Source organism: Adiantum capillus-veneris, chromosome 10, assembly GCF_014529385.1.
Source record: "Adiantum capillus-veneris isolate H3 chromosome 10, ASM1452938v2, whole genome shotgun sequence".
Classification (NCBI taxonomy): domain Eukaryota; kingdom Viridiplantae; phylum Streptophyta; class Polypodiopsida; order Polypodiales; family Pteridaceae; genus Adiantum; species Adiantum capillus-veneris.
In genome coordinates, this window is record NC_140940.1 from 53,029,696 (window position 1) to 53,057,308 (window position 27,613).

Genomic DNA, 27,613 nt, shown 5'->3' on the forward strand with positions numbered 1-27,613 from the left:
TTTTTTCACACTGACATGCCTCCTAGAGGTATAGTGCCTTGTTTGATATTGTTATATAGGACTTATATGGATTTCCATCCACTTGGCTGAGGACATCTGCTTCGACGAATGAGCAATTCCATACCTCCAAGTGTACTACTTTCCATTCATGTTGGTGGATATGTATAATTGCTAATTGTGGTTTTTCATGGTTTGTTTGATTGCAATAATTATGTTTGTTATCTGCCATTATAGATGTATAAATTTATCTTTGCTGAAGTTGATTGAACTAGAGTTTAATCTTATAGATGAGCCTTGAGATTAGGAGATCGTGACTTTAGGTTAACTCGTTTACTTGACCATTAGTCCTAGTTGATAAAATTATCTGAGTGTTTGAGACCTTAGGAATATTTTAGGCATAGAAAAGCCTGCTCACTTAAACAACAAAAGACACTAGTGAGAATACCAAGGAAATGGAAGCAAAAAAACATAAGTGCCACAAATAAAAAATCTTACGTTGGAAGAGAAATCCTGGCTTGATTTGATACTTCACTCACATGTATTGTCTATGGTACTAGAGCCCTAGAGGTTCCCAGTGTGGACGTTTTTCCTTGAGAAGCAAAAAGCCTCGGACATACAAAATAAGCACATAAGTCAAATGATTGTGAACCAAAGTAAAAGAAAAAAGAAAAAAAATGATATTTAAAAGACTTCCATCGAGCTTACAGTTAAAATTTCAAGCTTTTGTTTGGAGTTGTGAGAGCTAGTTGGCTAATCAAAGCTGAAAAGCACAATTAGGGAATATTGCATTTAGATAATATTCTTAGCTTAGCTAGTACTAGAGTAGTTATTTTAACCTTAGTCATAGCTAACTAATTGATAAACGCACCCATAAGCCCAAAACTCTTGATTAATTAATTTCATCAAAGTGCAATTTATTTGTCCTTAATGGCAGTCTAGCATTTCATATATCTTGCATTTACTCACTTCCACATGTACTTACATTCCTCTCATGATTTATGGCCATATAATTCCGCTTGCATCAAACAGTGACTTTGTCTTGCAGATTCAAATCTAGATGCTCTACAACATGGACATAACGTGCTTTCTCTCACTAGCTTCCGAGGGCGGAATCTACATAAAAAACGGGGGCATGTTACCACCAAGCAACCACCTTTTAAGTAGCCATGGGTCGGGCTTGTCGGACCCGCTAGTAGTGTATTATGTTATTAGCTGGGCTTGTCGGTCACTAGGAATGGTTAAGAGTGATCACCAATGAGAGACGCAATCTAAAACTGGAACCTATAAGGTTTGGGTAAGATTGGCTAAGTGTGGGTGCCCAAATGTGAACGGGCAAGCCCATATAAAAGTCAATCTAAACCTAAAATACCTCATTCTCTCATTTGTGCACTGCAAGAAGAGTGCTCTTGCTCCATCTCCTTCTCCGTCTCCTTTGTGTACTAGTGTGTGTGTGTGTGTGTGTGTGTGTGTGTGTGTGTGTGTGTGTGTGTGTGTGTGTGTGTGTGTGTGTGTGTGTGTGTGTGTGTGTGTGTGTGTGTGTGTGCGTGTGCTTGAGAGAGAGAGAGAGAGAGAGAGAGAGAGAGAGTGTGTGTGATCAAGCATTGCGACAGCACGACGGCGGCGAGGCGGTTGAGCGCGAGGCAGCGGCGGCTCCCTCTTCTTCGCGGCGAGGAATCCTCCACGACAGCAAGCGTAGAGCGGTGAGTGACACACCATTGTCATCTTTGAGCTTACCAATTTAGACTAGTTGCTTGCTTGGAGCCCTCTGTGGCTCGCACATAGTTTTAGGCAAGTCCCTTGCTTCAATACGTGCAGTAGAAGCCCACACAAGGCATTAGATGTGATTATGGAGATCATAGGCACTACAATCGATAAGCATTAGCATCAAGAAAATCAAATATTTTCCTCCTAATCATAAAAAAATCCAAACCTAGAAACATAGTATTGATGACATGGATGAAAATCTTGATGGTTGGTTCCAAGTGTAATGAGAAACCTCAAGAGAAACATTTTCAATAAGCAATCATTTTTTGATGCTACAAAGATACAAACATAACACACCCTCAAAACTACAAAGGTAATGCCCTTGTGTACTCTTTCTATGCCTTTCGCCAACCATAGAAAATTACATGCCTCACAAGAAAAACAAACAATTCAGAGTTGATCAAATGCAATCATCCCAAATCTAGAAGAGAATTTGAGAGATAAACTTTCTTCTGATTCAAGAAAATATTTTTTATATCTTAGATTTACAAGCTTTTTGAGTATTTTCACTCATAGAGGTCACGTAACTTCATTCATCCGTCCCAAAATTCTAGGCTTTCTAATATTATAACTAGCTCTCTATTCAACCATAGAATGCCAAATTGGAATTAATAATCTTTCAGTCTCTGGTGCATTTTTTGCTTTTGCCCAACATTACTTTCTTGCAACATACTATATCTACCTAGATAAATCTAGGGAGAGCTCAGATTCGTCTTTTGAAGGAAGGGCAAGTTTTGAGTTATCCATGAAACAACAAACTATATTCAATAATAAGTATTGACCAATTACTACAGCTTATCCCCACTACGTATCAGTATATGCTCTCTCTCTCTCTCTCTCTCTCTCTCTCTCTCTCTCGGCCCAACGTGTTGTGACCGACCACATCCCAAAACGTATGTTTCAAAAATCTAAGAGATCTATTCACATGACTCCCAAGTTCAAATGGAGGTTTTTCAAACTTTATTCCCAAAAACCTTTGATGTCATGGTCCAAATATAGCTAGCTACTTTTAAATCTTTTGTAAGCAATAAAACTACCTTCCAAATGAAGGGTTGCATTTTGAAATAATCTTAAGTCTCGCTTGTCTCTCTTGACTACCACCTTGAAAACATGCCTTTGGTTGTGTACTAAAATGCTTACATGACCTTCTAGAGAGTTGTTTGTACAAATGATTTGACTTGTAGAGTCTATAGACATATGAGTCTTTTGTAGACAATGGAATACACCAACAATCTTACATGGTCATAGCATTGTCATGAACACATAACTCGTGTCCTTTCCTTAGGCCATCATGAGGTAGTTTAACCCTTTCTTACCCATTAGTAGCTATTTCTACCCATAGAAGATTTTGTACACGTGAAAAACTTTCAAGGTGTGTCTTATGTGCCAATTTCTCAAGACTCCTACAAAATGCAAAACCAACAAAATAGGGTGATGTAAATGCTAAGAAAAAGAATAGGCAAAATTGTCTCATTTTTCATCTTCAATAATTATACAAACTAATAGCGTGTGTGTGTGTGTGTGTGTGTGTGTAATAGAATAGAGACAACAGCACAATGTAGACTTGGAAATGATTGAATGTAGAATGAGTAAATACAAAGCTGAACTTATAGACTCATTGGGCAACGATAAATCATCCAGTAGGTCACTTGTCCTACGTATAAAATGTCACATGGAGTTGCAAGGAAAATCACATGGCTTTATGCCACATGAGCATCTAGTAGACTAGGGGCTTTCCCATAGATTCATGTCATAAAGAGGAACCGGTACCCATGGCTAAGGTTACCCAACAATCTCCCCCTTAAGACTAGTCATGGTACTCTCTAGTGATCCAACTAGGCTTCCTATGGTCCACTGATACATCACGGCTAGTTCTCATTGGATTTAGCACTTTACGGTTCTCAATTGGCTACATCGTGCAATTCTTGGTGGATTCATTAGCTCATGGTTTGCAAGGTGAGGTTCTAGGTTACAAGCCATTTACATTGTTACCTAGGTTCTACTAAGAGAATTACATCATTTGTTCATTCATAGGGAGTATTTTGTCCTTCATTTGTAGTTGTAGTCATCGTTGTCATCTATGGCTTCATCTCCTGCATGTATAATTTTCTCATTTTCTTCACCTTAGGACTCATATCATGCAAAATATATGGGGCGGTCTTACCAATAATTGGCAGTGTCTAAAATCCTTGTACAATCATGATTATCGGTAGCCAAGTGTTATCATGACTTTATTTAGTACAAATGTGAATGCGACAAAGAAAGCTTCGTGCAAATGCATGGCTTATTGCTGCAAGGGCGTTTGGTAATCTTGAAATTAGATGATGCATACATATCAATGTGCTCCCCCTTGAGATCTAGTACTAATTTGGAAACTGAGACCTCTGACTTCTGAAAAATTGACATGAGCCCAAGGGAAAATTCTATTTAGGTCACTCTTGAGCTCATGGAAAGAGCACTTAACAAGGAATTGATTGGCATTGCTTTACCGTGGGAAGGGAGCCCAAGTAGGAGTTTTAAAATGCTTCGCAAATTAAAATTTAAAAGGTTTATGGCCATGAGGCTGCACGTGATGGGGCAGCTTTGCACGGCAACAACAAGGGTGATATAGCCACGCAGTGATGTTGATACTTTTGAGGACAACTAGCAAGGGATGACAAGGGCAAGAGCTAGTTGCTACTGCTAACGTCACAGGCTACACACACACAAAGATGTGTCTATTCAATTTGTTCCCGGGACTTCCTTTTTTGGGCTTCAAAACTACAGATGTGGGCTTCAATGGGGTAGCACCAATCCAGTGCAATCCTAAATGCAAAGTGCAAATCTAATGCGTTGACTTATTAACTTCAATTAGTATGAAGGGTAGTGGCTCAAGGAGTAAATCCGTGAGCGTGCCCGAGCATATATAATTGAAATCAATTAGTCATGATTATTAGAGAGAGAAGGATTCTAGATGAGTGATTAAGAGGTATTAATCACCATGCAAGCTTTGATACCACACGTTGGTAAGCATCTAACCCTAACCCTAACACCATGACTAAGCTAAGGCTCCATCCCAATAGTGTGTTGACTTGGGAGAAATCAACTTTTGTACAACCAACCAGTGCATGTTGAATCAACATTTGAAGAATTGCATGGGCATTGAACTTTTTTGTGCAACTATGATCCCATTGTACTTATCATAGTTTGCAACTCTCACCACAACCATAGGAGTTGTGAGGCCAAGCATATCCAAGACACTGGTTTGCTAACTGTTGAAATATTTCTTCGGTCTACTTTAGGCCTGCTTTACGATCCATACCCAAGTTTTGTTCTGGTTTATCTGGTCTTTAATGTCCACAGTATTTCTATCTATCTCACTGGCCCCAAAAAGATGAAATGATAGCTCTTCTTAGCAACTGAAAGCATGACTTTGCAAAAGAAACTAAATGATGCATAGCTTTGTAGAGAGCTTTAACTCACTTGATCATTCAAAGAAACTCATCCATGACTACCACAGCCTACTTTAAGATGCATGTCACAAAACATGCGCACGTGTTCAATTGAGAGCAAGCCTAGTTGCTTCAAGCTTGTTATTTTGACTGGACATGAAAGAGCTATAGAAAATCTCAAATAATCCACTACATGGACTGTATGTGTATAATCTAAGAGCAATAATCGAAACTAAGTACTTGTGAGATTCAACATGACCAGCCCACACTCAAGTTTAGCTCCAAAAATCTAGCTTTCAACCATCACAAACGATGAAACTAGATGAATAGGTGCAACCATGTAACTAGATATGGTCCAAAAGGAAACAACTCACTAAAACATCCTAAACAATCCACCTAAAAATCTAGTGCCCCTACAACGTGACAAATAAGTTGCTCACAAGCTGCATACTTGTGCTTTGGGAGACATCAAATAGCAAGTTTTCTCCTGTCACTTGACAACAAGAGCAAGGAGATGACCTTAAAAGTGCTACTTTTCTTCCTGATTCTACTAAGGTAAACATGATCTTGATGTTGCTGACATTGATCCTTGCGGGGTGTAAAAAAGGCGTCGATTAAAAGAAAAGTTCCATAGTTAGATGCCTTGAAGCACCTTGCATGTGGGGACATGTAGCAGGGAAAAGAGCATTGTCACGTTCTATCTTCTCTTAAAAAGACAAATAACAATATTTTGAAGAAAATTATTTTTGTTGTGGGATAATTGAGTGCATTCATCTTACAAAATCATGCCGAACTGTTGTGGCATAACTTTGAATCAGGCATGAAATACCCTAGACCATATTGATAGCGCTTGCTCATAGAAATCAACTTCACAAAAGATGCAGGAAAACAACAAAAAACTTAAACGAAAGCAAAAATGGAGGTATACTAGAAATAATGTCCGTAAGGCAAGCAAAGATAGACTCTAATGAGTCTGGAGGGGCTACTAAGAGTGCAGGCCCGCTTGTAGGTTGCTACTACAAATCTCCCTCTTTGGCTTCCAGGTGTTCCTCATCTTCAGCATCTGCGCCTACTGCTTGTTGCGTAGGCCATGTCTGGATCACACTATATTAATTGTTGATGGATCCTATTTTTGCTCCCCCATTGACACTCTTTTGAGCTCCAGATCCCCCTTTGCTTCTTCTTTTGTGTGCTTCTGTTGTTGCTCTCACCCACATGCACCTCACTCATGTTGGCCTCAGTGGCGACGACCAAAATGTGTTGAAAACAAGACAGAGAGCTAGGATATCACCCTGATGCTTCAATGAGAATTGAAGAGAGAGAGAGAGAGAGAGGTGCTTCCCTGAGATCTCTCATTGAACCAACATGCACGCCCGTCTCACACACCCTATATGTTCATGTGCCTTCTATGTTAATATGGATCAAAGATTACACGATCGGTGCACGCTTGCCATTACTCCGCTCACATGAGCTTCAAACAATACAATCTCATGCACAAATAAAACCCTATTTGGGTTCACTTCACACTCAAGTGAGTTTGGGATTAACATTAAGACTAAACCGAGTACTCCAAAAAAAACCTCTATTCAACCAACAAACTTTGAAATTTACCTCTAAATCAAATTTGATATTTTAACCCTAAAATTTAAATTTGAAGGTGGGAAAATTACTGGAATCTTGGGCATAGTATAAAAAAATTCTAATCAAGTCAATTTACTTCTAAAATTTTGTGTGTGTGTGCTTTTATAGTTTTAGGAAAAAATTTATTTGCTTGGTTGGCCTAAGGCCTTTTTGGGCATGCAGGCCTCCAAAAAATCCCACTTGGCATGACCCAAGTCATTTCCCTCAAGCCAAATCGCACAACCAAGAGCCTCAGGCACATTTCTTTTATATTATTGTTGAACAGTAGCTCACACATGCTTTTTAGCATGCAAAAGGGAGACTATGTGTTGAAAGATGTAGAGTACTTTTCCTTGGTTTCAAAGTTTTGCGTAGATTTAGAAGTCAACATCCGTCGTTTTGACAAGTGTTAGCAGAATTCATGATCGATATTGCCCAAAATAGTCAAAAGCACGCAAAAGCCTAAAAAAGAATGGCGTTGAGATTCTTGAGAGTACTTCCTCAAAAATTTGCTCGCCATCATTCATGGTGTTCTTCCCCCTAAAAGCAAGGCTGCAAATAAGTACTCCTGAGAGTGCTTCCTAAAAAATCTTCACCACAATTCATGGCGGTCTTCCCCGTAAAAGAAAGACTGCACATAAGGAGAAACACAAATGTAATCATTCATATTCATCCTTCCCTAGGCTTTTTGTCCCTAATGACAGAGGGATAATCAAAGCTCTACAATAGGATCTTGAGCATGAGGCTAAGTTGAAAGAAGAAGAACTACACACAAAGCCGCGGTGATGGTAGACATGATACCAAAATTTAGCGTGATAGTCGGCAAGATGGTAGAAGTCGTAGAAGAGATGATGATGGAGATTGTAGTAGACACGATTGACATGATGATGATTGAGATCATGGTAGACATGATCAACATAAGAGAAGTTCTGTAAGAAAAAGAGATCATGAAAAAGTGGATGGATTTTGAAGGGTTGTACCCACAAGATGTTGACCAAAGGACTCACAAAGAGCATGATGACCGTAGGGACACATACAATGGATATACTGGCAATGATGATGATGATGATTGTAGAGATCAGAGTTGAAGGGATCAAGATGATAGAGACCGTAGCTATTCTATGTTTACCGAGGTAAGGTTTCATGTGTCATGGATCGTGGCTGCATTACACGGTTTGTAGGCTTTTGTGATCGAAAGGAACAAATTGTGCATATGTCACAAATTGCAACACAAGATTGCTAATGCAAAAGATGTGAAGAGAGATCAAAGAGGTATGGGTTAAGGTTGTTTTCATGATTGGGAATAGATTTAGCCTTTCCATAAGGGATGTGGAGCAAAAGATAGGGCAAGTGGATGGGCAAAGTTGTGGGGGTGGATCGGTGCTAAGGGAGGAGGGGAATGCCTCGGGAAGGGGCACTTGGCTATGACACCAAGATTTTTGTCTCCCTCCTTCTTTGGACTTGCTTGAATCTGGAAAAGGTGGAGGAAGCTACCTCCTTCCTCTCCTTAGAGGTGAGAAACACCATCACAAAAATAGTGTGATACCTTCAATTTTGAAGGTGCCTTTCACACACACACACACACACACACACACACACACACACACACACATAGGTGGGAGAGAGAGAGAGAGAGAGAGAGAGAGAGAGAGAGAGGGAGACCCCTATCTAACTAGGAAGCATCAACCCTCTCCAAAATCCTAAGAATTTTTAAATTAAAAAAACCTTTTATCAACTAAAGTTTAAAAATTATGAAATCTTTTTTGTAAAATAAATTTTGTAATTGAATATTATATAAAACACTCTTATACGTGTTATGTTACATATTTCTTAGTGGATGCCCCAGGTCGATGCTCCAAATTTGTGGTGATGAGAGTCACAATGGAGAGGGCACATTGTGGCTGGGAGTGGAAAATGTGTAGGCCTAAGTCATGGCCGAAAATGTAAGGGAAGCAAGTTCGGTGGATGTGAGCAAAAGTTGAGCACTCTAGCAGTGTGTGGTACTCAGACTCTCACACTTGCAGTGAGCATAATGTGCAGAGTCAATTTGACTCTTCTACATTGTCCCATTTTCCTGTTTCGCATCAAAGAGACTGAGAGCTAAGCCAAATGGCTACGATAGTGCATATCGCCGCCAAGGGGATAGGATCGAGCATACTAAGGATGAGTACGGTTTCCTCTTTTTGCAATGAACATGGTTTTGTAGTCGGGGGAAATGTGGGTGGCGTAATGTATGAAGCACGCTCACCAGATTCCTCCCAAGCCATAGTACATCATGTAGCAAGATCTTGAGCATGAGATAGATGCAAGTTATAAAGAAGTCGATTGGGAGATGGGATGCATCACACTTTTGAGAGAGAGAGAGAGAGAGAGAGAGAGAGAGAGAGAGAGAAGTGAAATGAAATGAAATGCTATATTAAATGTCTTCAAAAGGCCAAAATGACCTGTGAGACCAAACTGATACAATCCTTGTGGATCTAATCCAATGTCTAGGTACAAAAATAAAATGAAGTAAAGTGAAAAACTAAACTAAAAGATTAAAATCGTTAGACTAAAATCATCATCATCCTCATCAATGCCCAAAGATTCCCGACATCGGATGTTGTTCGAGAAAATATTGCATTGGTTGCTAAAGAGGTTCGTCAATGTCCGTCTCTATAAATAGTTGTACTAGGCGTTTCCCATATCTTGGTAGAATAGTCTTGATCCTCTGATGGAGCCTCCGTCGATGTCGTGGTTGCCCTCGCAGACGTGGAGCTAGCACCATGGTGGTGCACTGAGGTTCCCCAAATTTGAACCCCATAAAATGATAGTTGAAGCCACTAGAGTGTCAAAATCCACAACTTTGTTAGAGGTTCCTGAAACTGAACCTGCAACTTACACATCTTTTCCAATCCTCCCAAGGCTGCATAAGCTCTCGTCAATCTAGTCTCTACTGCTCTCCTCAATGAAAACACCGGTCCACTAAAGACTACCCCAAGATAGGTGTATGCATCTATATACTCCATAGTCTCCTGGCCATGTGTAAAAGTGGGTGTTGACCTCCTCACTGTGATGTGATTCTAAACACCACAACCTTGGTTTTCCCCAAGTTAACAAACTATCCACTATTGTGGGAAAATGTGTACAAAACATGAAATTGCATCCCCTCCAAGGAGTCAGAAATCAACAAAAAATATCATCAACGTATAGCAATATGGAATCCATGTCCCTACCAACTTTGCTCCTCTATCACCATCCTCTCAATGTAGTCAGCAACCTCATCCACATGCATGCCAAATAGTATAGGGGATAGCGGACAGCCCTATTTCACCCCAATAGTGGAGTGAACCAAATTAGAAATCCCCTCTCGACTGTGTACATGCCCCATTGTTGACTTGTATAGAGCCATGATCCCCCAAATCAACTCTTTGGGTACCCACATCTCCTGCAATCTGCGCATCAATCTAGCTCTCGTCACTGTATATCATATGCTCTCCTAGTCTTCGTCTCATCAATGGCTTTCTTTACCATCTCGGCGATAAAGAAAGCACATGTATGTGTGCATGGCTCTTGCAGATCTGGAAGAGGTGTCTACCTTGAGACTGTCTAGAGGAATGACGCATATTGACCCCATACATTTGTAGAAGTGATGACTGATGGGGGAGAGTGCTCATGGAAGAGTCTTTATGCCTCTCTTGAATCCTGGCTCAAAAACAACTCATATAAATCTTGCTCTAGTCGAGTTAGAAACGCCCTCTTCTTTCGTCATACCAAACATCGAGAAGTAATCCGTGACTGCCTGTAGTAATGACTCCTAGAAGTACCTCCTTCTGAAGTCGGGCTTTGGTCTCTCTGCACTCCTCATCATACAAGCTATTCTGGGGTACGCTCCTACAACGTCATCACTGCCCAGGCTCAGTGTGTGGGTAAGCCTCTGCAGCTACATCCTATAGTGTCTCTGTCAATATATATTGAGCGCCTTCCCTAAAGGTCTCCCCGGATCCTCTGTGCATAAGCATCAGTAGATACCATCTATGTAGACATAATTAGTCTTCGAAGTAAAAATGTATTGGGTATGAATAGATGCCTGTGCTAGTCGAGCTGTGTTGAACTAGGATGAGACAATAAACGTGAGGAGGGCATGATCTATTGCTACCCCAATAGGCATGTGCCCGATTGTAAAGTCCTGAATAGAGGGTATGAAACCGGGCTGAGCCAAAACATAATCCAGTGTGCTAGCTCCATGTCTATGAGGAAAACAAGTGAACCCACTTCACGCTGTAAATCTCTGGAGGCCATTCAAGATGGCCAGTCCATGTGTAGTCCCCAAATCTGTCAAATATCCTCCATATCTAGTGTGCTCTTCATCTTGCGAATGCCTGGCCAATCCCATCTCACTGACAACCAATTCTCTCAACATTTCCTCTAAGGTACCATAGAAAGTTGTCTGAGACTGGCCCATCCTGGCATTAAAGTCTCCCAGAAGAATGACATCTCCATCCTAGGTCTCACACCGTCATGCGGTGCATTTTTTCAACACCACTACTCTCCCTCCTGTGTAGAAAGCAGTTTTCCCTTTCTCCCTCACCGCCTTGATCTCTGGCATCAGCTCTTGCATGTGCGCTACATGTGTTAGAGTGAGGTCATCACCCAAAAATATCCAAGTTTGCTTGAGTGTTGGTCTCTTCTTTAGGAATTCGTTACTAGCTTCTAGAGTAGGGAAACGTATAATGAGTGCTCTTTCCTTGGGCCTTCCTTTCTCACCACTTTCTTGCTTGTCGCGCGCGCGCGAGAGAGAGAGAGAGAGAGAGAGAGAGAGAGAGAGAGAGAGAGAGAGAGAGAGAGAGAGAGAGAGAGAGAGAGAGAGAGAGAGAGAGAGAGAGAGAGAGATGTATGTTGCTTCCATGAGACTCGTCGATCGTTGAGGTTGTTTTAGATTGGTCCTATGACGATAGAAAATTCTCAGCTTCTTCTTCTTCAAAACAGGTTTGTATGCATGATTGCATATGAGGTTCCCATGCTCACATTGGGCCTCACAAATTTGGGCATGGGCATGCATGTCTCTAACCTTGCCTTTCATTGCAGGCATCTTGAATTGCTTACTAATCCGACCTCCTCCTGTGTGAATCCCTTCTAAAGAGAGAGGAGTCAGGCCATCAGATTTCTCCATCACATAATTGGTTCCTCACATATAGGAGAGAGAGGGGTTAAAATGGCATTATTTTGGATGGCCGGCGGTCCTGTGTGAACGGGGCCTACAGCATAATTGAGATGGCGATAATAAAAGAAAGTTAAGGGATGGATAAGGCTCTCTAATGAGAATTAGTTTTTGTTTTTGTAAATTGTGAGCGAAGCGCTGGGTGTGGATAGCGCTCACGTCACCACGTGTTGGAATAGACACCCGCTAATCTTTAACCCCAGAAAGGCGCCATTTCTTTTGACCGCCAATTCTTTACTCGCAGCGGGAGTGAAGATCACCATAGCCGCCTGAATTTTTTACATGCAGACTGAGTGAAGGTCGCCATAGCCACCACACCCTCGTGGGCCTCATTCCGACAACGCCACCTACTTGAACGCCCGCTCCGGGCCCCTCTCCTTTAGCCTCGTCTTTTACCTGCGCCAATCGTACCCAATGGACTTTCACAGGTTTTCCGTATATCCTTGTGGTCTCTTATAGGCGGATAGTCTTCTACTTGGTCCTCTGTGGACCTCTTCTCATCTATACAGTTCATTACACAACACACACACACACACACAACACACACACACACACACACACTTACCTTTAGGTCGGTGGTGGCTGTCTATGGCTAATTAGGGCCAAGGCAAGGGTTTTTTACTTCATCGCCGTCCTCTTCCAGTCTTCCTGTCCCCGCCCCACTCTTCTTTAACCATGAAAGCGTTTACCAAAATATCTGTTTCCATACGTAGTGGAATCTGCGCAGCTTTTCTTTTGCCAAAGCTTTTCTATTTTACGGATCTCCCTTGCGTCCCTTGTGATCTCTCGCGTACCTGCTAAAGAGCCATAGCCAGCCAGCAGAGTAGCTTCATTGCGTGAGGTTCCCAGTACTATAAAGGGCATCCGTCTTTTCTGTTCAAAGGATCGCCCTCTCATTATCATTCTTAGTTTTACCAGTGAGGGCATCTCTGCACTCCATTGCTTCTATTTCCGAGAGCTCATTTGTAGAGTGATTTAATCAGCTTACAGATCAAACCAAGCAACAGAAAATGTGTATCAAATGATGCCTTGCAAGCATCACAGAAGAAATATAGCTAAACTCTTGCACAGACCCGATTGCCTTCTAGGCTTATTTACATATTGATTGCATTAATTCCTGATCAATCTTGATCCCCTCAACACAGAGGTTCATACACTCATATACATCCACACAGTCCCCTTATATTTTTTCTGCTGAGGGGAGTGTGATTAGTAGATCTACTGTACATTGGGTTGATAGGCAGGGTGATGTTTGATTGCCTAAGTCTCTCTATGGCTCCATGGGGTAAAATATGGAGGCGGGCTATTATGCGCCTCTGCATCAAGCTTGGATCATGGCCACTCATATATCCTGCAATTGAGATTGAGCTTCCAGGTGAGGGGTTACTTGCCAGCCCACATTCTGGTGACAACCCCAACAACCCAACCTATGCGAATGGAAATATGCCCACTAAACGAGCTGTTTATGTCCTCAAGTCAAAGAAAGAAGAAATAACCACTGGGTGCAATCGTGCTTCTGCTGAAGCTGATTCTGCAAGGGACTCTGCTTCATGTATAGAGCAGTTGCGGTATGCGTCCAATGGAGGATACAGCAATGTCTCTCTCTTCACAAAACAAGGTCAAAAAGGGGTCAATCAAGATGCCATGATCGTTTGGGAGGTACGAATGCATGAAGCCTATATGTGTCTGCTTCAGAATGTGTGCTTATGTGAGTGTATTTTGAGTGTTTAATGTTTATTTGCAGAAGTTTGCCTCCCAAGAAGATCTGGTGTTTTGTGGGGTTTTTGATGGGCATGGCCCAGATGGGCACCGAGTTGCCCGGAATGTGAGGGATGTGTTGCCACAGAAGCTAGCAGCTTCTTGGAAGTCGACACAACAGGTGGCGAGAGACAATGCATCCTCATCAGATGACAGTGAAAATGAGAGTTCTAGCCAGAGAGAGATGGATTATAGTGGAGACGGCATTGGTGATCCGTCTGTGATCATGGCTTGGAAAGAATCCTTTGTAGCTGCGTATAAAGTGACAGATAGAGAGCTGCTGGTTAATGACTATGTGGATTGCGTTTCCAGCGGGACTACGGCTGTCACTCTTGTAAAGCATGTGAGTTGTTGTTTCCAATGGTGGATCCAATGTTTTGTATGCCTATGCGTGGGCTAATAATTCTGTCACAAAACCAGGGCAATGATTTGATTGTTGGCAATGTGGGAGACTCCAGAGCTGTCTTAGGGACAAGGGCTGCTGATGACACCTTACTAGCTTTACCATTAACTGTTGATCTGAAGCCCAATGTACCTAGTAAGCACTTTGTACTTCAATTTGAGTGCTCGCGGATGGTTGGAGAACTCGAACTTTCTCTAATATTGTGGTTTTGCTTTGGATCAGGGGAGGCTGAGCGGATAAGACGCCATAAAGGTCGTGTGTTTGCTCTACAGAAAGAGCCCCGTGTGCATCGGGTTTGGTTGCCGCACCAAAATGCTCCTGGTTTGGCAATGGCTAGAGCTCTCGGGGATTACTGTCTAAAAAACCATGGAGTGATTTCAGAGCCTGAAGTGACCTACCGTAGGCTAACAAACAAAGATGAATTTGTTGTGCTTGCGACAGATGGGGTAAAATCTTATTTGCAGTTGTTTAAGTTTTGAATTTTTTTTTTGAATGGGATCTACTAACAAAATCGATATGTATGCGTATTTCTTGCATGGCTGCAAGTACTCTGTCAGGAAGTGGAGCATTAACAATTGTGTAATTGTATTATGGTTGCAGATATGGGATGTCTTGACCAATGAACAAGTTGTGGAGATGGTAGCATCTGCACCTGACAAATCGCAAGTTGCAAGGACCATTGTTGAAAGGGCTGTGTATGCATGGAAATCCAGACAGGCAGCTTTGAAGGCGGATGATTGTGCAGTTGTTTGCTTGTTTCTATAATGCGACAGGCGTTTGTGAATGTGCTCATACCTGTGATGCAGATAAGCTGAGGATGGGTAATGTATTACTCCTATATTCCTTTCAAGGCATCCCTGGTTAATAAGGAAGCCAGCCGATCCTTCGCCTTTTTACCTTGTATACTTGTGTAATAACGGATGTTCTTTGGTACTGTCGGGCAAATTAGAGCCCAAGTTGATACTCAGGATGGCTCTGTATTGGCAACCTTTAGATTAGCTAAAATAGGATTAAGATGAATACCAATTCCAATTCTTTCTATTAATGTAAAGTGTTAGAGATGGGCTTTGCTTGAGCCGAGGGCTTTGATTGAGCCTAATATTCAATCTTTGATCTCAAATCTGAGTATTCACAGTGGTTTTGTGCTTTGACAGTGAAATTTAATGTCTTTATATCAAACAATTGAGGCAGCGCATTGCGCTGAATTCTTTTAGTATTGTTGCAATTTACACAATATGTCAAGGTCGAATGTGGTATGCGTGGGATATTTCGTTTCTGAGGTGGTTTGACACTTACGACCAGCACGCTACTGGGTTCTAAATTTCATCGATGGCAGATGTAGAGAGAAATATGTGCTTGTGAACCTATTTGGTATTTGATGCGTAACTTCAACTGCCATGGTGCTGTGGAAGTGTCTGAGCTTGACCATTTCATCGTGGTTAGTGTTTCAACGGTTGATGAGTCATGCTTTTATTTCAGAGAATAGTTGCAGATATTCCTAGAAACTTATACGGATGACTTGTGCGTTCATTCATTACTGAGGGAGGACCATATCGAGCATTGAAGGAAATTATTTCAAAATTGTAGAACTTATAGGATCTACTGGAAATTAATTCAAGCATTGTGAGCTCCTTCGATTTGTTTGGATGAGCTTTTTTAGTAGTGAGTCTCTTGTATAAGATGCTTTAATTCAGCCTAGATTGTCCTGGTTATGATGTGAGCGATGGTTGTTGCTTGGCTAGATAGCTTGCCCTGTTTCATGGGCTTGCCACCTTTTCCTTTAGACCTAAGGATTGATGTATGCCACCTCCATTCTTTGCTATTGCACCCCATGCGACAAAACCAAATTGTAGACCTGCTCTAGTCAAAAGAAGGGTAGATGCCCTCCTTATGAAAAGTGAGGCAGGCAAGAGCCATAAGTGGCAGGGAACTGCCGTCCCCCCCCCCCCACCGGGCCGGCGGTCCCTTGCCCCCAATCGTACCTAGCTAGGTATGCGGTGCCTCCCTTGCAGAAGCTCATGATGTTGAGGTAAGTCACAATGTGGGAATTATTATAAGAATTTGTCCAAAACTTCTTGTGTATAGCTCATGGTGGATTACCTTTCCATGGGACATGATCCCATATGCATCATCATATGTATATATCAGACTTTTGAGTCCCAATCGTACCTAGCTAGGTATGTAGTGCCTCTCGAACAGAAGCTCATGATGTTATGCATTGTATGAAAAACACTGAAAAAGACTCTGATTTCCTACATGAGAAACATTTTAAATCTTCTTGTGCTAGTAGCCATAGGAAATATGGGATCCGTCTAGCTATACACAAAACCGTGAGTGCTGCCAGTACTGTCTTCTATATGCATTTGAGAGACCTGCATGTTATCGTATCCTCATCCTGCTCTTACTGCTGTTCGACTAGAGCGATGTGTCTAATCTTGATTGTATACACAAAGAATAACATTGAACTTCGACTGTGCCCTGCAAAAGGACATTGCCACTATACAAGAAACTTTTGAACGTTTCCCTCTAGGGAAAAATGGTGGCTTTCCCACTGTATTTCCCACAAACGAACTGTGAAAAATTAAGGGAAAGGTAGGCAAACTGCAAAGTTGAGGTGGGAATATACAACCCTCCTGGGAATATTTTCCCTTTTGGGCGAGATCAAAAATCAGTATTTTTCCCACAAGGGATAAATTTTTCACACATGGGAAAGTGAAAAATTAGTATTTTTCCCCGAAGGGATAAATTTCTCACATGGGAAAGTGAAGAAATAGCATTCCCTCATACGAGACTTCCACATTCCCACATTCAAAAGGTGGGAATAAAAAGTTAACTTGTGGGAATATATGTATGTTGTGAAATTAAAAAAACATTAACTTTTAAATATTCTCTCGATAATAATTTCACAATTAATTTATTAATTAAAAAAATAGTCATGTGATTCATATCAAGTGAAAGTGAACCTGCCACAACCCCATGTCAAAATTTTGCAACTTAGAGGATTGTCATGCATGCATAGTTACCAATAATCTCATAACTCTGCCACGTCACTATCAAAAAGTGAGTGTTGCGAAGGCAAGGCTAGAGTCCACTCTACGCCTGTGTCCACCTGTGGGAGAGCCACATTCATGGGAGCATCAATGGCTTCTTGGCAGGCTACTTTGCGACTGTGCCAAAAAAACTAGCATTGTTGCCAAGGAACAAAAGGTTAGCTTGTGGGATATCTATATATATATGTTCTGAAATAAAAGACAACTTTAAAATACTCTTACAAGAATACTACACACTAAATTTATTTTGAAAATTAGTCCTCATGTGAAAGAATGCTCACTTGTGAAAGAAAGCTTGCCACTTTTTCACGACCGCTATGAGAATTTTGCAACTCAGATCGTGGTCACGCGAGCACAGTTACCAATCATCTCAAAACTTTGCATCATCACAATGAAAAGGTGAGAGTTGCACTGGCAGGGCTGGGGTCCACTCTAGGCCTATGTCCACTTGTGGGAGAGCCACATTCATGAGAGCATGAGCACTTTGAGACTATGCCAAAAAAATCAACATAGTTACCGAGCATCTTGTGTATTAGAACCAAGCCTACCATATCCCTCTGGTGACCATGCCAAAAGCAATCATACCAAAAAGTAACACGTAAATATGCCTCATTGACCACTACCTTGCCTCTTTCGAAAAGAGATCAAAATAAATTCAACCACAACTAAAACATGACGACTGCAAGGTTTCAATACATTAGCAGAATAAAATACCACATCGGTAACCATGAAATAGATCTCCAAAAATAGAATCAACTCAAAGTTACACCCCATTTATTGAAGACTCCAGACGATCAACAACAAATATTTTGTTACTGCATAACAAGCTCTAAACTTCTAAACAATTTACGAGCATGACTTGATATACAGTAACACTCCCAAGTTGAAGCCTCTTCTCTTTTCAACCACAATAATTTCTATCAAACAAGTACAATTATCAACCTTAAATGAAAGTAATTGTGTGGCAATCAAGATCATCAAGCACAACCATACTTTCGTAAACATCATAAGTATTAAATTATTGATCCACCCATCAACATTATTCAAGCTACACAGAATTGGAGTGGACAACCCATAAAAAATAGACGTCGTTCAAATAGACTTAATAGACATAATTATAGGACTAGGATCAAAAACTGAAATCACGTATGTAGAGTACTCTTATAATCAAGACGGATTTAAGGTTCAAACATCTAGCACTACGAGTGTTGAAGTTGCAGACTTTGTCTAGAGTCATACAAAAAATCTACGTAAGTAGCTTGAAATAGCTTTAGCCATTACATACACACTGCAATCCTCATCGAAGGAAATGCAACACAAACTTGTCTTAAGCCTTACAAACTCCTTCCCTACATCCTCATCTACATTGTCATTGTTGTTTTCCTACTACCTAAGCAAGGTAGCATCTCATCTAAAATCATCTGCACATGTCACAAGGAATCACATCAGATCATAAGTACACTACATGCTTGAAAGTACAACATAACATTTTTTGTAACATAGATAGTTAATAGACAACACTTTATTAGTCCAAACATCTAGATTAAAAAACTACTATAATTTTCCATTTGAGGCTGAGCGATAATCCACACACAAGGGATGTACTTTCAAAGACCCTTAATGACGATAAACTGACCTCGCCCCGATGTTGATATAAATCATCAAGGCTTCACCACTATACAAAACCTGTCATGCTGCTTGGGCCCTTCGAGCAAGGGCACTTGCACCTACAAAAACACCCGATTACATTTGATAGGGGAAAACTCATGTAGTGCTAGATACCCCTTACTTTTGATTTGCCTTCTCAATAGCTAGAACAAAGAGTCAACACATAAACTGAGAACCATGCAACACACAAACAAAGTAATAGTCAACACACAAACCCAGCAGTTGTTGTACATTGCAAAACTGTTAGATAAGCAGCATCCTCACATGTGAAGTCTATGCTTCGATACAATTGGATGTATAAGTGCAAATTAGAGTGAAGCAAATCATTCGTAAAGTGGACAAGGCAACTCTCTCTCTCTCTCTCTCCTTCAGAAAAAGCACTAGAATGTTTTGCATATAAGCTGCAAAACTTAACTGTTAATGTCATACAACATTTTCCAACAGCTTACATACTAAGTAAACGCTAGAGACACCACAGACTTTATTCTCTTCTTTTATGTGCCTTTCAATGAGCATCAATCAAGCACTTCCAAAGTATGTTCTCCGGCCTTGTATTAAATCCTCCCGATCGCATGTTACGCAGTTTGAGGAAGCATTTAGTCGAGACACACTTATTCGAGCCCAAGAAGAAAGGCCACACGTAATCGAGCCCAAGAAGAAAGGTCCTCCAATCTTGAACTTGTTGAAAGCGGTCTTGAGATGGTCCAGGTCCACAGTGGGACTAATGCACTAATGTGTTCCTCAGCATACGCCAAATCTGCATAATTGTTCTAGAAAGCTCAGCAAACCTGCATGATGAAATCATCAGAGAAAGCAAGCAGCCCTTTCCTTTGAAATTTTCGTCTATATATAAACTCCATCAAGTCTAAGCTCTTACCCTCCGCCTTGCCATTATTCTCCTGGGATGGCACCTTTCTTGGCGGATAAACGATGGAAGGTTTTCTTTTTAATCTCTGCAACAGAAAACCATAGAAGGTTTGACACATAAACAAACGCAAACCAAGATTGGGGGGGGGGGGGGGGGGGGGGGGGGGGGGGGAGAGGGGGAGGGGATGCCTTCGGGAAGAAAGACGGGCCAGGGGGGGCAGACTCTCTCTCTCTCTCTCTCTCTCTCTCTCTCTCTCTGTGTGTGTGTGTGTGTGTGTGTGTGTGTGTGCACACAGGGGCCTGCTGCGACGGACTCGTTACTTTCCACAGGCTCTCCGGAATTAAACCCTAAACGGGTGTTGCGACGACCTCGTTACTTTCCACAGGCTCTCACCCTAAACGGGTCCAGCTTAGAATTTCACTGTAAAAAAAACCTTCAAATATGGCCAACTTAGCTGATAAATTTTCGTTTGTAGGTTTTCCAAGTTTTTAGTAAAAGTTTACTATGAGCATTGTGGGTCATTTACTCAAGTGACACTCCCTTCTCATGAGCATGTGTGGGTCGTTGATCAAGAGTAATCGCTCTCGAACTTAAAGTGTGAACAACAAAATGAAATTCACGATGGTCTGCTATTTGTAGACTCTCTCTCTCTCTCTCTCTCTCTCTCTCTCTCTCTCTCTCTCTCTCTCTCTCTCTCTGTGTGTGTGTGTGTGTGTGTGCGGGTGATCCTACGGAGCCTAGAAACTACCGTATTATTATGATTGGACGCACATTGGCACGGTTGTATGCATCTATCCTTGAGGAGCAATTGAGCAGAAGGGCAGAGAGTGACGGCATATTGTAGCATTGTGGATTTTCAAAAGCATTTGACATGGTGCCTAGAGCCGAATTGATGCTCAGACTACCAGAGATCAGAGTGCCCGATGAGTTGATTTAGGGCATCATGGCTCTATACAAATTGGTGGTGGGACATGTACGCACTCTTGAGGGGAAATCTGATTTAGTACACTCCACTATTGGAGTGAAACAAGATTGTCCATTGTCCCCTACTCTATTTGGTATGTATGTAGATGAGCTTTTTGATTATATTGACATAAAGGGTTACAGAGGTGACCAACTGACAGGGACATGGATTCCATTGTTGCTATGTATTGAAGATATTGTGCTAATATGACTCATCAGAGGGTATGCAAGAACATTTGGATGCACTACATATCTTTGCAGAGGATAGTGGATTGTCTATAAACCTTGGTAAAACAAAGGTTATGATGTGCCTCTAGACAATCATTATTATAGGGGGCACATCATGCTGGTATGCATAGATGTCATCGTGGTTCTAGATACATGGCTTGAGCATGGACAACTTACCCCCCTCCCAGTACTCCCCTTATGCACCCTCACTATCTCTGACACGGGTGAAGATTACTAGACTCATTTGCTAGGACCTCACCTAGTTGGACATCGGGAGGACATAGAGAGAACCGACACAGGAGTTGGATACAAAGATGGCTTTCTATAAAGAGCACCTTCTCCAACTCAAGAGGGATGGGTTTGTGATTCGACCCAACTATATGGATATACATCTATGTCATGGGTTGTAAAGAGCGAATATCTGGTGCATCTCCTCTAGGCTAGATCTAGAGCTTGTCAGCACCAGTTATGGGACAAGTTTACAACCTTTTATGGGTGTATTCTCTTCAGCACAAGTACAAAGAACAGTTTTGGTGAAGATTTTAAGGAAGCAATTTACAATAGTGGGAGTATATATGCTCTTTTGAGTCTATACACAATGGTGGTCTAGCCTAGGGACGGTGAAGCTCCACGAACATGGAAACCTTTAAGAGCTTCCATTATGAAGCAGTTTTTGGCCACCAATGCCAAAGACAAAGTACTCACCGAATGGCAAAGCTTAAAGCTCTCTCCTTACGAATCCTAAAGAGAAGGGAGTTTATAAAGGCAAAAATAAACTCTCTCCTGAAGAGCTTGAGCGTTATCGCAAGGATAACTGTTGTTTCAAGTGCGGCGAGCAAGGGCATGCGTACTGCGCTTGTCCCCAAAAGAACACCCGCCATGAACCTGCTAGAGCTACCTTGGTCGAAATCCAAGAGGAGGAAATTCACCACAGAGGATCTCCTCTATGCCATGCTTGGGGAAAGGTAAGAGAACATGATGCTTTTATTCTCTTTGACCCTGGTTCTACTCACAATTTTATATTTATAGAGTTGGCTACCAAGCTAGGCATACAAGCCTACGAGATGGGAGATGTCCTACCCGCAGACGGTGCTTTCAAGGGGCAAGAAGCTTTAGTCACTCCCTTAATCGGGAAATTGAGGCTCCATGTCCAAGCTATGTGGACAAAGAGGACTTCTTTATCTCTCCTCTCAAGTATGAGGATGTAATCCTAGGGGCACCATGGTTTGATCGCATGGCTGCCAATGTTAAATTCCCTAAAAGGAGAATCTCCTTTAAGTTCAGGGAAAAAGGTATGTATATAGATGCTAAGGAAATGGGTAACACTAAACCCAATGTACATACACAAGCTCAATAAAGAGGTCTATTTTTGTATATATGATTTTTGTTAAAGATTCTCAAAATGAACCTAATGTTTTAGCAAAAGAAAATATACACAATCAAAAGGAATTAGAGCTATCCAATTTTCTCAAGGGGTTTCAGGATGTCTTTATTGACGACATCCATTGTGAGCTACCTCCTAAACGAGGTAATGATGACCATGCAATTGAACTTCTTCCAGGAAGTTCACCGCCTAACAAACCTCCTTATGATTTTCTCAAGCTCAACAAGAGGAGATTATGTGGCAAGTGCATGATTTAGTTGAGAAGGGCATGGTTAGGCCTAGCTCATCTCTGTTTTGTTCTCCTGTGCTACTAGTGCAAAAGAAAGAAGGCACATATTATACGTGTGTCGACTACAGAGCACTAAATAGGATCACTATCAAAAATAGTTTTCGCGTTCCACGGGTAGAAGACCTATTTGATAAGCTGCAAGGGTCCACCTACTTCAGTAGGATTGACCCAAAAAGTGGCTATCATCAAATAAGGATAGTTGCTCAAGACATTGTAAAGACCGTATTTCGCACTACGTTTGGTCTTTACGAATACATTGTCATGCCTTTTGGCTTGACCAATGCACCAGCCACATTCAACCGCTTGATGGAGAAGCTATTCAGGCCTCACTGAACCTTTACTGGAGTGTTCTTTGATGATATCATCATCTACTCTAATTCATTAGATGAACACAAGCAACACCTCTAGGTAATATTTCAAGTTCTAAGAGAGAATAAACTTTATGTTAATCGAAAGAAAAGTGAATTTTTATTACAAGAGATTCAATATTTAGGTCACATTATCTCTCAAGATGGCATCCAAATGGAACCATCAAAGTTAGAGGTAATAAAAGGATGGCCTAAACCAAGGAATCTTCATGAATTAAGAAGCTTTATAGGTATGTGTGCATACTATAGACGCTTCATAGAAAAGTTCTCACTAATAGTAGGACCATTACATGACCTAACAAAGAAAAACGTTAGGTACACATGGTCCTTGCAATTCTACATGCCTTAGACTCATGGAAGCACTATTTATTGGGGACTCTTTTCATTCTGCGAACGGATCACCAAAGCCTTAAGTACTTCATGACGCAGACCAAGCTCTCCGACAAACAAATGAGGTGGGCAAATTTCCTTTCGCAATTTCATTTTCATATTGCTCACATTGCTGGCAAGCATAATCAAGTAGCCGATGCACTCTCAAGACGGCCGAGAGTGAATGCGGTTTCAAAGGTAAGTTTAGGTCGGGTCCCCACCTCAAGCTCAACCCTAGCTTGCTTAAGGTCAAAAGACTTTTAACACTAACCATTAAAGGTCTTTAATGAAGCTAACCCTAAGGTCTTTTAAGCTCCATTAGTTAGCCTTGCTCTTTGACAAACCATCTCTCATTTGGACCCCTTTACCATTGGCCCCGTGTTGAGATAGATCCGTAAGTACATGTCTATATTCTAACCCTTATTCCCGTTTATTATCCCACATTAAATGATCAATTTAAATTGAGAAAATCGTTTGGGTTGGTTAGATATGAAATTTAATGAATTTCTCTCTCTCTCTCTCTCTCTCTCTCTCAGTTGTCCGTTCTCTTTCTACCTCAGTGATATCTCTTCTCCATAGGTGTGCCTTGTTCGTGTGCTTAACAGTGCACACGTTCTAGATCAGAGTCGAGGCGTCCATCAGATTATGAGCCAGTTCTTGTCTTCATTTCATCTTCCGTTGCCACCTTTGACAAGAATCCCATGGAGGCAACTAAGTCAAAGGTAAATGGCCATATCCTCTGAATTCTTCTTTCCCATATGCGTTCTCTTCTATTGGAGGTCCTTGTTTGAGCGTCGAGATTTCTTAAAGAAACATGTGTTTCTCCTTATCTGCAATCTTGTTTTTAGAGGGAAGAACAACATGAATGCTGGTGAGTAAAATTTTGACATAGTAGCCAGGAAGCTTAGCACCATGCTCTTTACTTGGTGAATGTTTCCTGCTGGGCGAGGTTGATAATGAAGTCTGCTAAAACTTTGTCAGAACAACCGATGTTGGCTTCGAACTTTGTGTAGAATTTTAAAACAAGGAACAAGTACTCTAAAGCTTTCTACCCATCGTCACCCTTCTCTTTCAACCCATCGTTGCCCTCTTGGGCGTTGTAAAGCATGTGTGAGTTGAGTTTCGACGATATTATTAAAACAATGCATGCATCATGTTAAAAGCAAACTTGAGGCTCGTGACTGCGTGGTTTGGCCTGGGAGCAATGGCTTTAGATCATGCCAATTGCGTCTTTAGTTAAGAGGTCAAGGCCGGGTGTTTGAGGGGGATCTGGCTGTGGCAAGATTTTGTGAAATCATACAAGAGAGTAGAGTGACGATCCATAGGATCGGAGGTAAACAAGCCTCAGAAGACTGGTTTAGAACAATACATATCATGATGACATCTTGTAATAAGTAAAGCCTAGGAGTAGTTGTGGTTTCTCTGTCAAGCAGAGAACTTGTAATCCTTTGACCCTCAAGGCTCGGTTTGAGCTCGAGGTTGGTGTATATTTATGATGTTCTTAATACTATCCACTCAGTATGTCCCTACGATTTAAAAAAATTTGTAGAAGCTTAGAATCTCAACAGATGCCGCTTTGGCGTGAAAATGAAAAAAGAAATCTGGCCAAGCAAAGAGGAGGTAAAGGCGCAGGCAACCAGGCCTGGGCAGCAACGCAGGGCTCACGAAGGAGGACGGAATGCGTAGCACAGCAGGTCAACGAGGCAAGGAAGTTTATTTTTGTTTAAGCTTGACGAATAGGAGGCATTGCACCTCAACGGGGTGGCTCAACTGGTTACGGCACAATTATAGGCTCTGTTTACTCAGGGACATGTGTTCGATTCCTCTAATCGTCCTTTTACAGGGTGTGGTCTTCATAATGGTGACCATCCGCATGGAATCTGTGAAGGATTGAATATAATATAAGATTACCCAGTATGAGTTTGCCAAGAGGAAATTTTAGAAAAAAAAAGAGAGATCAAGGCTCGTGATTGCATCACTTGTTTACAGGAGAAGCGCGTGCTGAGTTCAAAACTCGTTTTAACTTCCCTGCCATTGTTGGGCGGCAAATGAATACCCTCTTAGGTCTTTTGGCAAGGGAAGCGCGAGCAGGCAGAGACACAGGGCGCAGGCAGATCAAGAACATCGACAGCAACAGGCGCAGGCAGATAGGCAATAGGCTGGCGTGCATGTACTCCTCAGCCCGCTTCCTGCTCAGTTCGCCCACGTGCACTCTTACCATGCGACAGGTTTGGAGAGAGAGAGAGAGAGAGAGAGAGAGGGGGAGAGAGAGAGAGCTCTCCTGAAAGTAAGAAGCAGTCATCGAGAATAATGATGCTCAACCTAGCTTCTTGTGCATGTATGCATGCCCTTTTCTCACCTTCACTTCTCTACAAAAGCATGCTGCCCTTGCAGCAGGCATGCATTAGTATTCAATGCACATGAAAATGAAAGATTTCTGATGCCTCCTGCAGTAGTAAAAGTGCTTGACATTGATAGGAAGCAGCTAATGTCATCAGACATACCATTCTTTCATTATCAACAGTGTCTTTAAAGAAGGCTGCAAAAATGGTAGGCCACTTTGTTATGTTATGCCCTATGTGTTGTTTTCTACACTCGCCATGTCGCCCATGATGTTGGCCAGCAAGGTGAACCACTACTCACAACCATACACAGTTTTATCATCAAAGCTACTTGCAATCACATGATGTTCCAACAGCATGTAGAATCCTCACACATTTTGTTTTCATCTAATTCTTGATTTTGGTGCAGGTGGATTTGTAACTTCAAGATTTTTTTTGGTAGGTCAACTTGGCTCCCGTTCCGCCCCAAATTTCCCCTCATCTTACCCATCTCATATCAACTACTGCTTGTGTAGGTATGTTTTGCAAGCATATTGATTACCGAATTGAGTTTGTATCCCCTTGTTCACTTTTACATATGGGTATTTGGGGGATACTTTACCTGAAACTGAACTTAAGTGTCTCATTAGTATATAGTGATTTGATAGGAAGATACCTTGTGTGTCAAAGCCATTGCATGTTTTGTGGTTAGTGCATTGGCAGATTGTTGAGTGCTGCATGTACATTGGCATGATTGCTCCAAGTTACTAAAAAGAAATTTCTTTGTTTTTACAGGGATACCAATTAATGCGAACTAACCTAATTAGCAAAGGTGATAGTCAGTTCCAAGGGTTTGCATGTGGTCAGAGGAGGTATGTGATTCGTTTTCACTTGAGGAATTTACACATGCATAATAATGGCTTTGGTTTTTATTGCTATACTTATGCATGTGAACTCAAATATGAAGTTAACTTGTGACTTTTCAGCTCTTGGTTTGCAGGCTCTTTTACAGACTTTCTAATGCAAGTGTTCGGATAAAAGTTATGATTTCCAGACGACATATCTAGAGTCAGTCAAATTGGAGACGCATTTATCTCGTGAAGATTATAAATGTCATTATAAACCTGAGCTTGTGTTTAGCTCCACTATGCTGGTTTTTTTTTGTCTTTGGAGACTCAAAAGACAGCATTTTTTCATTGACAATTTGTTTGATGTATATGTAAGACAAGATTGGGCTTTTGTCAAATTGAGGTTCAAGGGGAGCTCATGCTATTTGCTTTTGGCAATGTTTTAATCTAAACAGTAATGTTATTTCCATGGTGGTCTTCAGGACTTAGTTTAAGAGATAGGTGTTAGGCTTTCGTTTCAAGATTAGAGGATGCTCTCTAATTTCAAGTCGTTTCTTTGTGACTAGATTGTTTCGTTGTATGCTTAATTATGGGTGAGATTTATTCACACTCATCAGCTAAAATGGTTTTATCTTGATAGTTCAATTCTATCGCTTTGCTCGTAGAGTTCCACGTCAACATGCATTTTTTGATGTTTCTAGTAAGCAAGAAATGCACTCGTGCATCCATGTATGCACGGGAAGCCTATATAATAAAAATGTTAACATGAGTTGTCTACGTTCGGTTATACCAGTTTTGGGGATAGTGGGAAAATCCACTTAGGATGATTTTTTTGGTACAGAACACATTCAGGATGAAATTTTTTATACAGGACATTACATAATTTGATTTTAACATTCTTGTATAGAGAATGCTTGTTCTTAAGTAGGCAAAATGAGAATTCAACTTGTCAATTTAAAGGTGATGAATGCAAAGACTCTTACGGTAGGCATTTTGTGACATTTTGAATGTAAGGATAATTATTTCAATTCCTAGGAAAAATATTCTTGATTAAGTTTTTTTGGTAGGATTCAAAACTTGT

At 41.2% G+C, this 27,613-nt stretch overlaps 2 protein-coding genes and 1 long non-coding RNA gene across 5 annotated transcripts; 2 read left to right on the forward strand and 1 right to left on the reverse strand.

Moving 5' to 3' along the window:
- The first annotated feature begins 12,310 nt into the window (after positions 1 to 12,310).
- On the forward strand, positions 12,311 to 15,296 carry LOC147448858 (putative protein phosphatase 2C 14). Its single transcript, XM_086521307.1, has 5 exons — positions 12,311 to 13,674; positions 13,760 to 14,116; positions 14,194 to 14,311; positions 14,399 to 14,622; positions 14,777 to 15,296. The coding sequence occupies exons 1-5, from the start codon at positions 13,264 to 13,266 to the stop codon at positions 14,939 to 14,941; spliced, it is 1,275 nt and encodes a 424-aa protein (XP_086377433.1). The 5' UTR covers positions 12,311 to 13,263; the 3' UTR covers positions 14,942 to 15,296.
- A 3,802-nt stretch (positions 15,297 to 19,098) lies between these two features.
- Positions 19,099 to 20,212, reverse strand: LOC147448859 (uncharacterized). Of its 3 annotated transcripts, XR_015189520.1 has the most exons (3): positions 20,076 to 20,212; positions 19,772 to 19,847; positions 19,099 to 19,682 (listed from the first exon to the last, which is right to left on the reverse strand). It is a non-coding gene; the product is annotated as an uncharacterized LOC147448859 (long non-coding RNA). The 3 variants fall into 3 exon arrangements; XR_015189518.1 differs by lacking the exon at positions 20,076 to 20,212 and having other exon boundaries at positions 19,099 to 19,651; positions 19,772 to 19,919; XR_015189517.1 differs by lacking the exon at positions 20,076 to 20,212 and having other exon boundaries at positions 19,772 to 19,919.
- Positions 20,213 to 25,337: 5,125 nt separating this feature from the next.
- LOC147448860 (uncharacterized) lies at positions 25,338 to 26,999 on the forward strand. Its single transcript, XM_086522471.1, has 3 exons — positions 25,338 to 25,591; positions 26,480 to 26,556; positions 26,685 to 26,999. Exons 1-3 carry the CDS (start codon positions 25,412 to 25,414, stop codon positions 26,749 to 26,751), a joined length of 324 nt encoding a protein of 107 aa, XP_086378597.1. The 5' UTR covers positions 25,338 to 25,411; the 3' UTR covers positions 26,752 to 26,999.
- Positions 27,000 to 27,613: the final 614 nt, after the last annotated feature.

What these genes read in the sequence shown, in the direction of transcription:
- LOC147448858 (XM_086521307.1), top strand. Translation starts at nt 13,264, where the DNA reads ATGTTTGATTGCCTAAGTCTCTCTATGGCTCCATGGGGTAAAATATGG. An exon ending in TCTGAAGCCCAATGTACCTA is followed by an intron (nt 14,312 to 14,398) that starts GTAAGCACTTTG and finishes GCTTTGGATCAG; the next exon opens with GGGAGGCTGAGCGGATAAGA. An exon ending in TTGTGCTTGCGACAGATGGG is followed by an intron (nt 14,623 to 14,776) that starts GTAAAATCTTAT and finishes TTATGGTTGCAG; the next exon opens with ATATGGGATGTCTTGACCAA.
- LOC147448860 (XM_086522471.1), top strand. Translation starts at nt 25,412, where the DNA reads ATGAATACCCTCTTAGGTCTTTTGGCAAGGGAAGCGCGAGCAGGCAGA. An exon ending in GCACTCTTACCATGCGACAG is followed by an intron (nt 25,592 to 26,479) that starts GTTTGGAGAGAG and finishes TTGTTTTTACAG; the next exon opens with GGATACCAATTAATGCGAAC. An exon ending in TTTGCATGTGGTCAGAGGAG is followed by an intron (nt 26,557 to 26,684) that starts GTATGTGATTCG and finishes CTTGGTTTGCAG; the next exon opens with GCTCTTTTACAGACTTTCTA.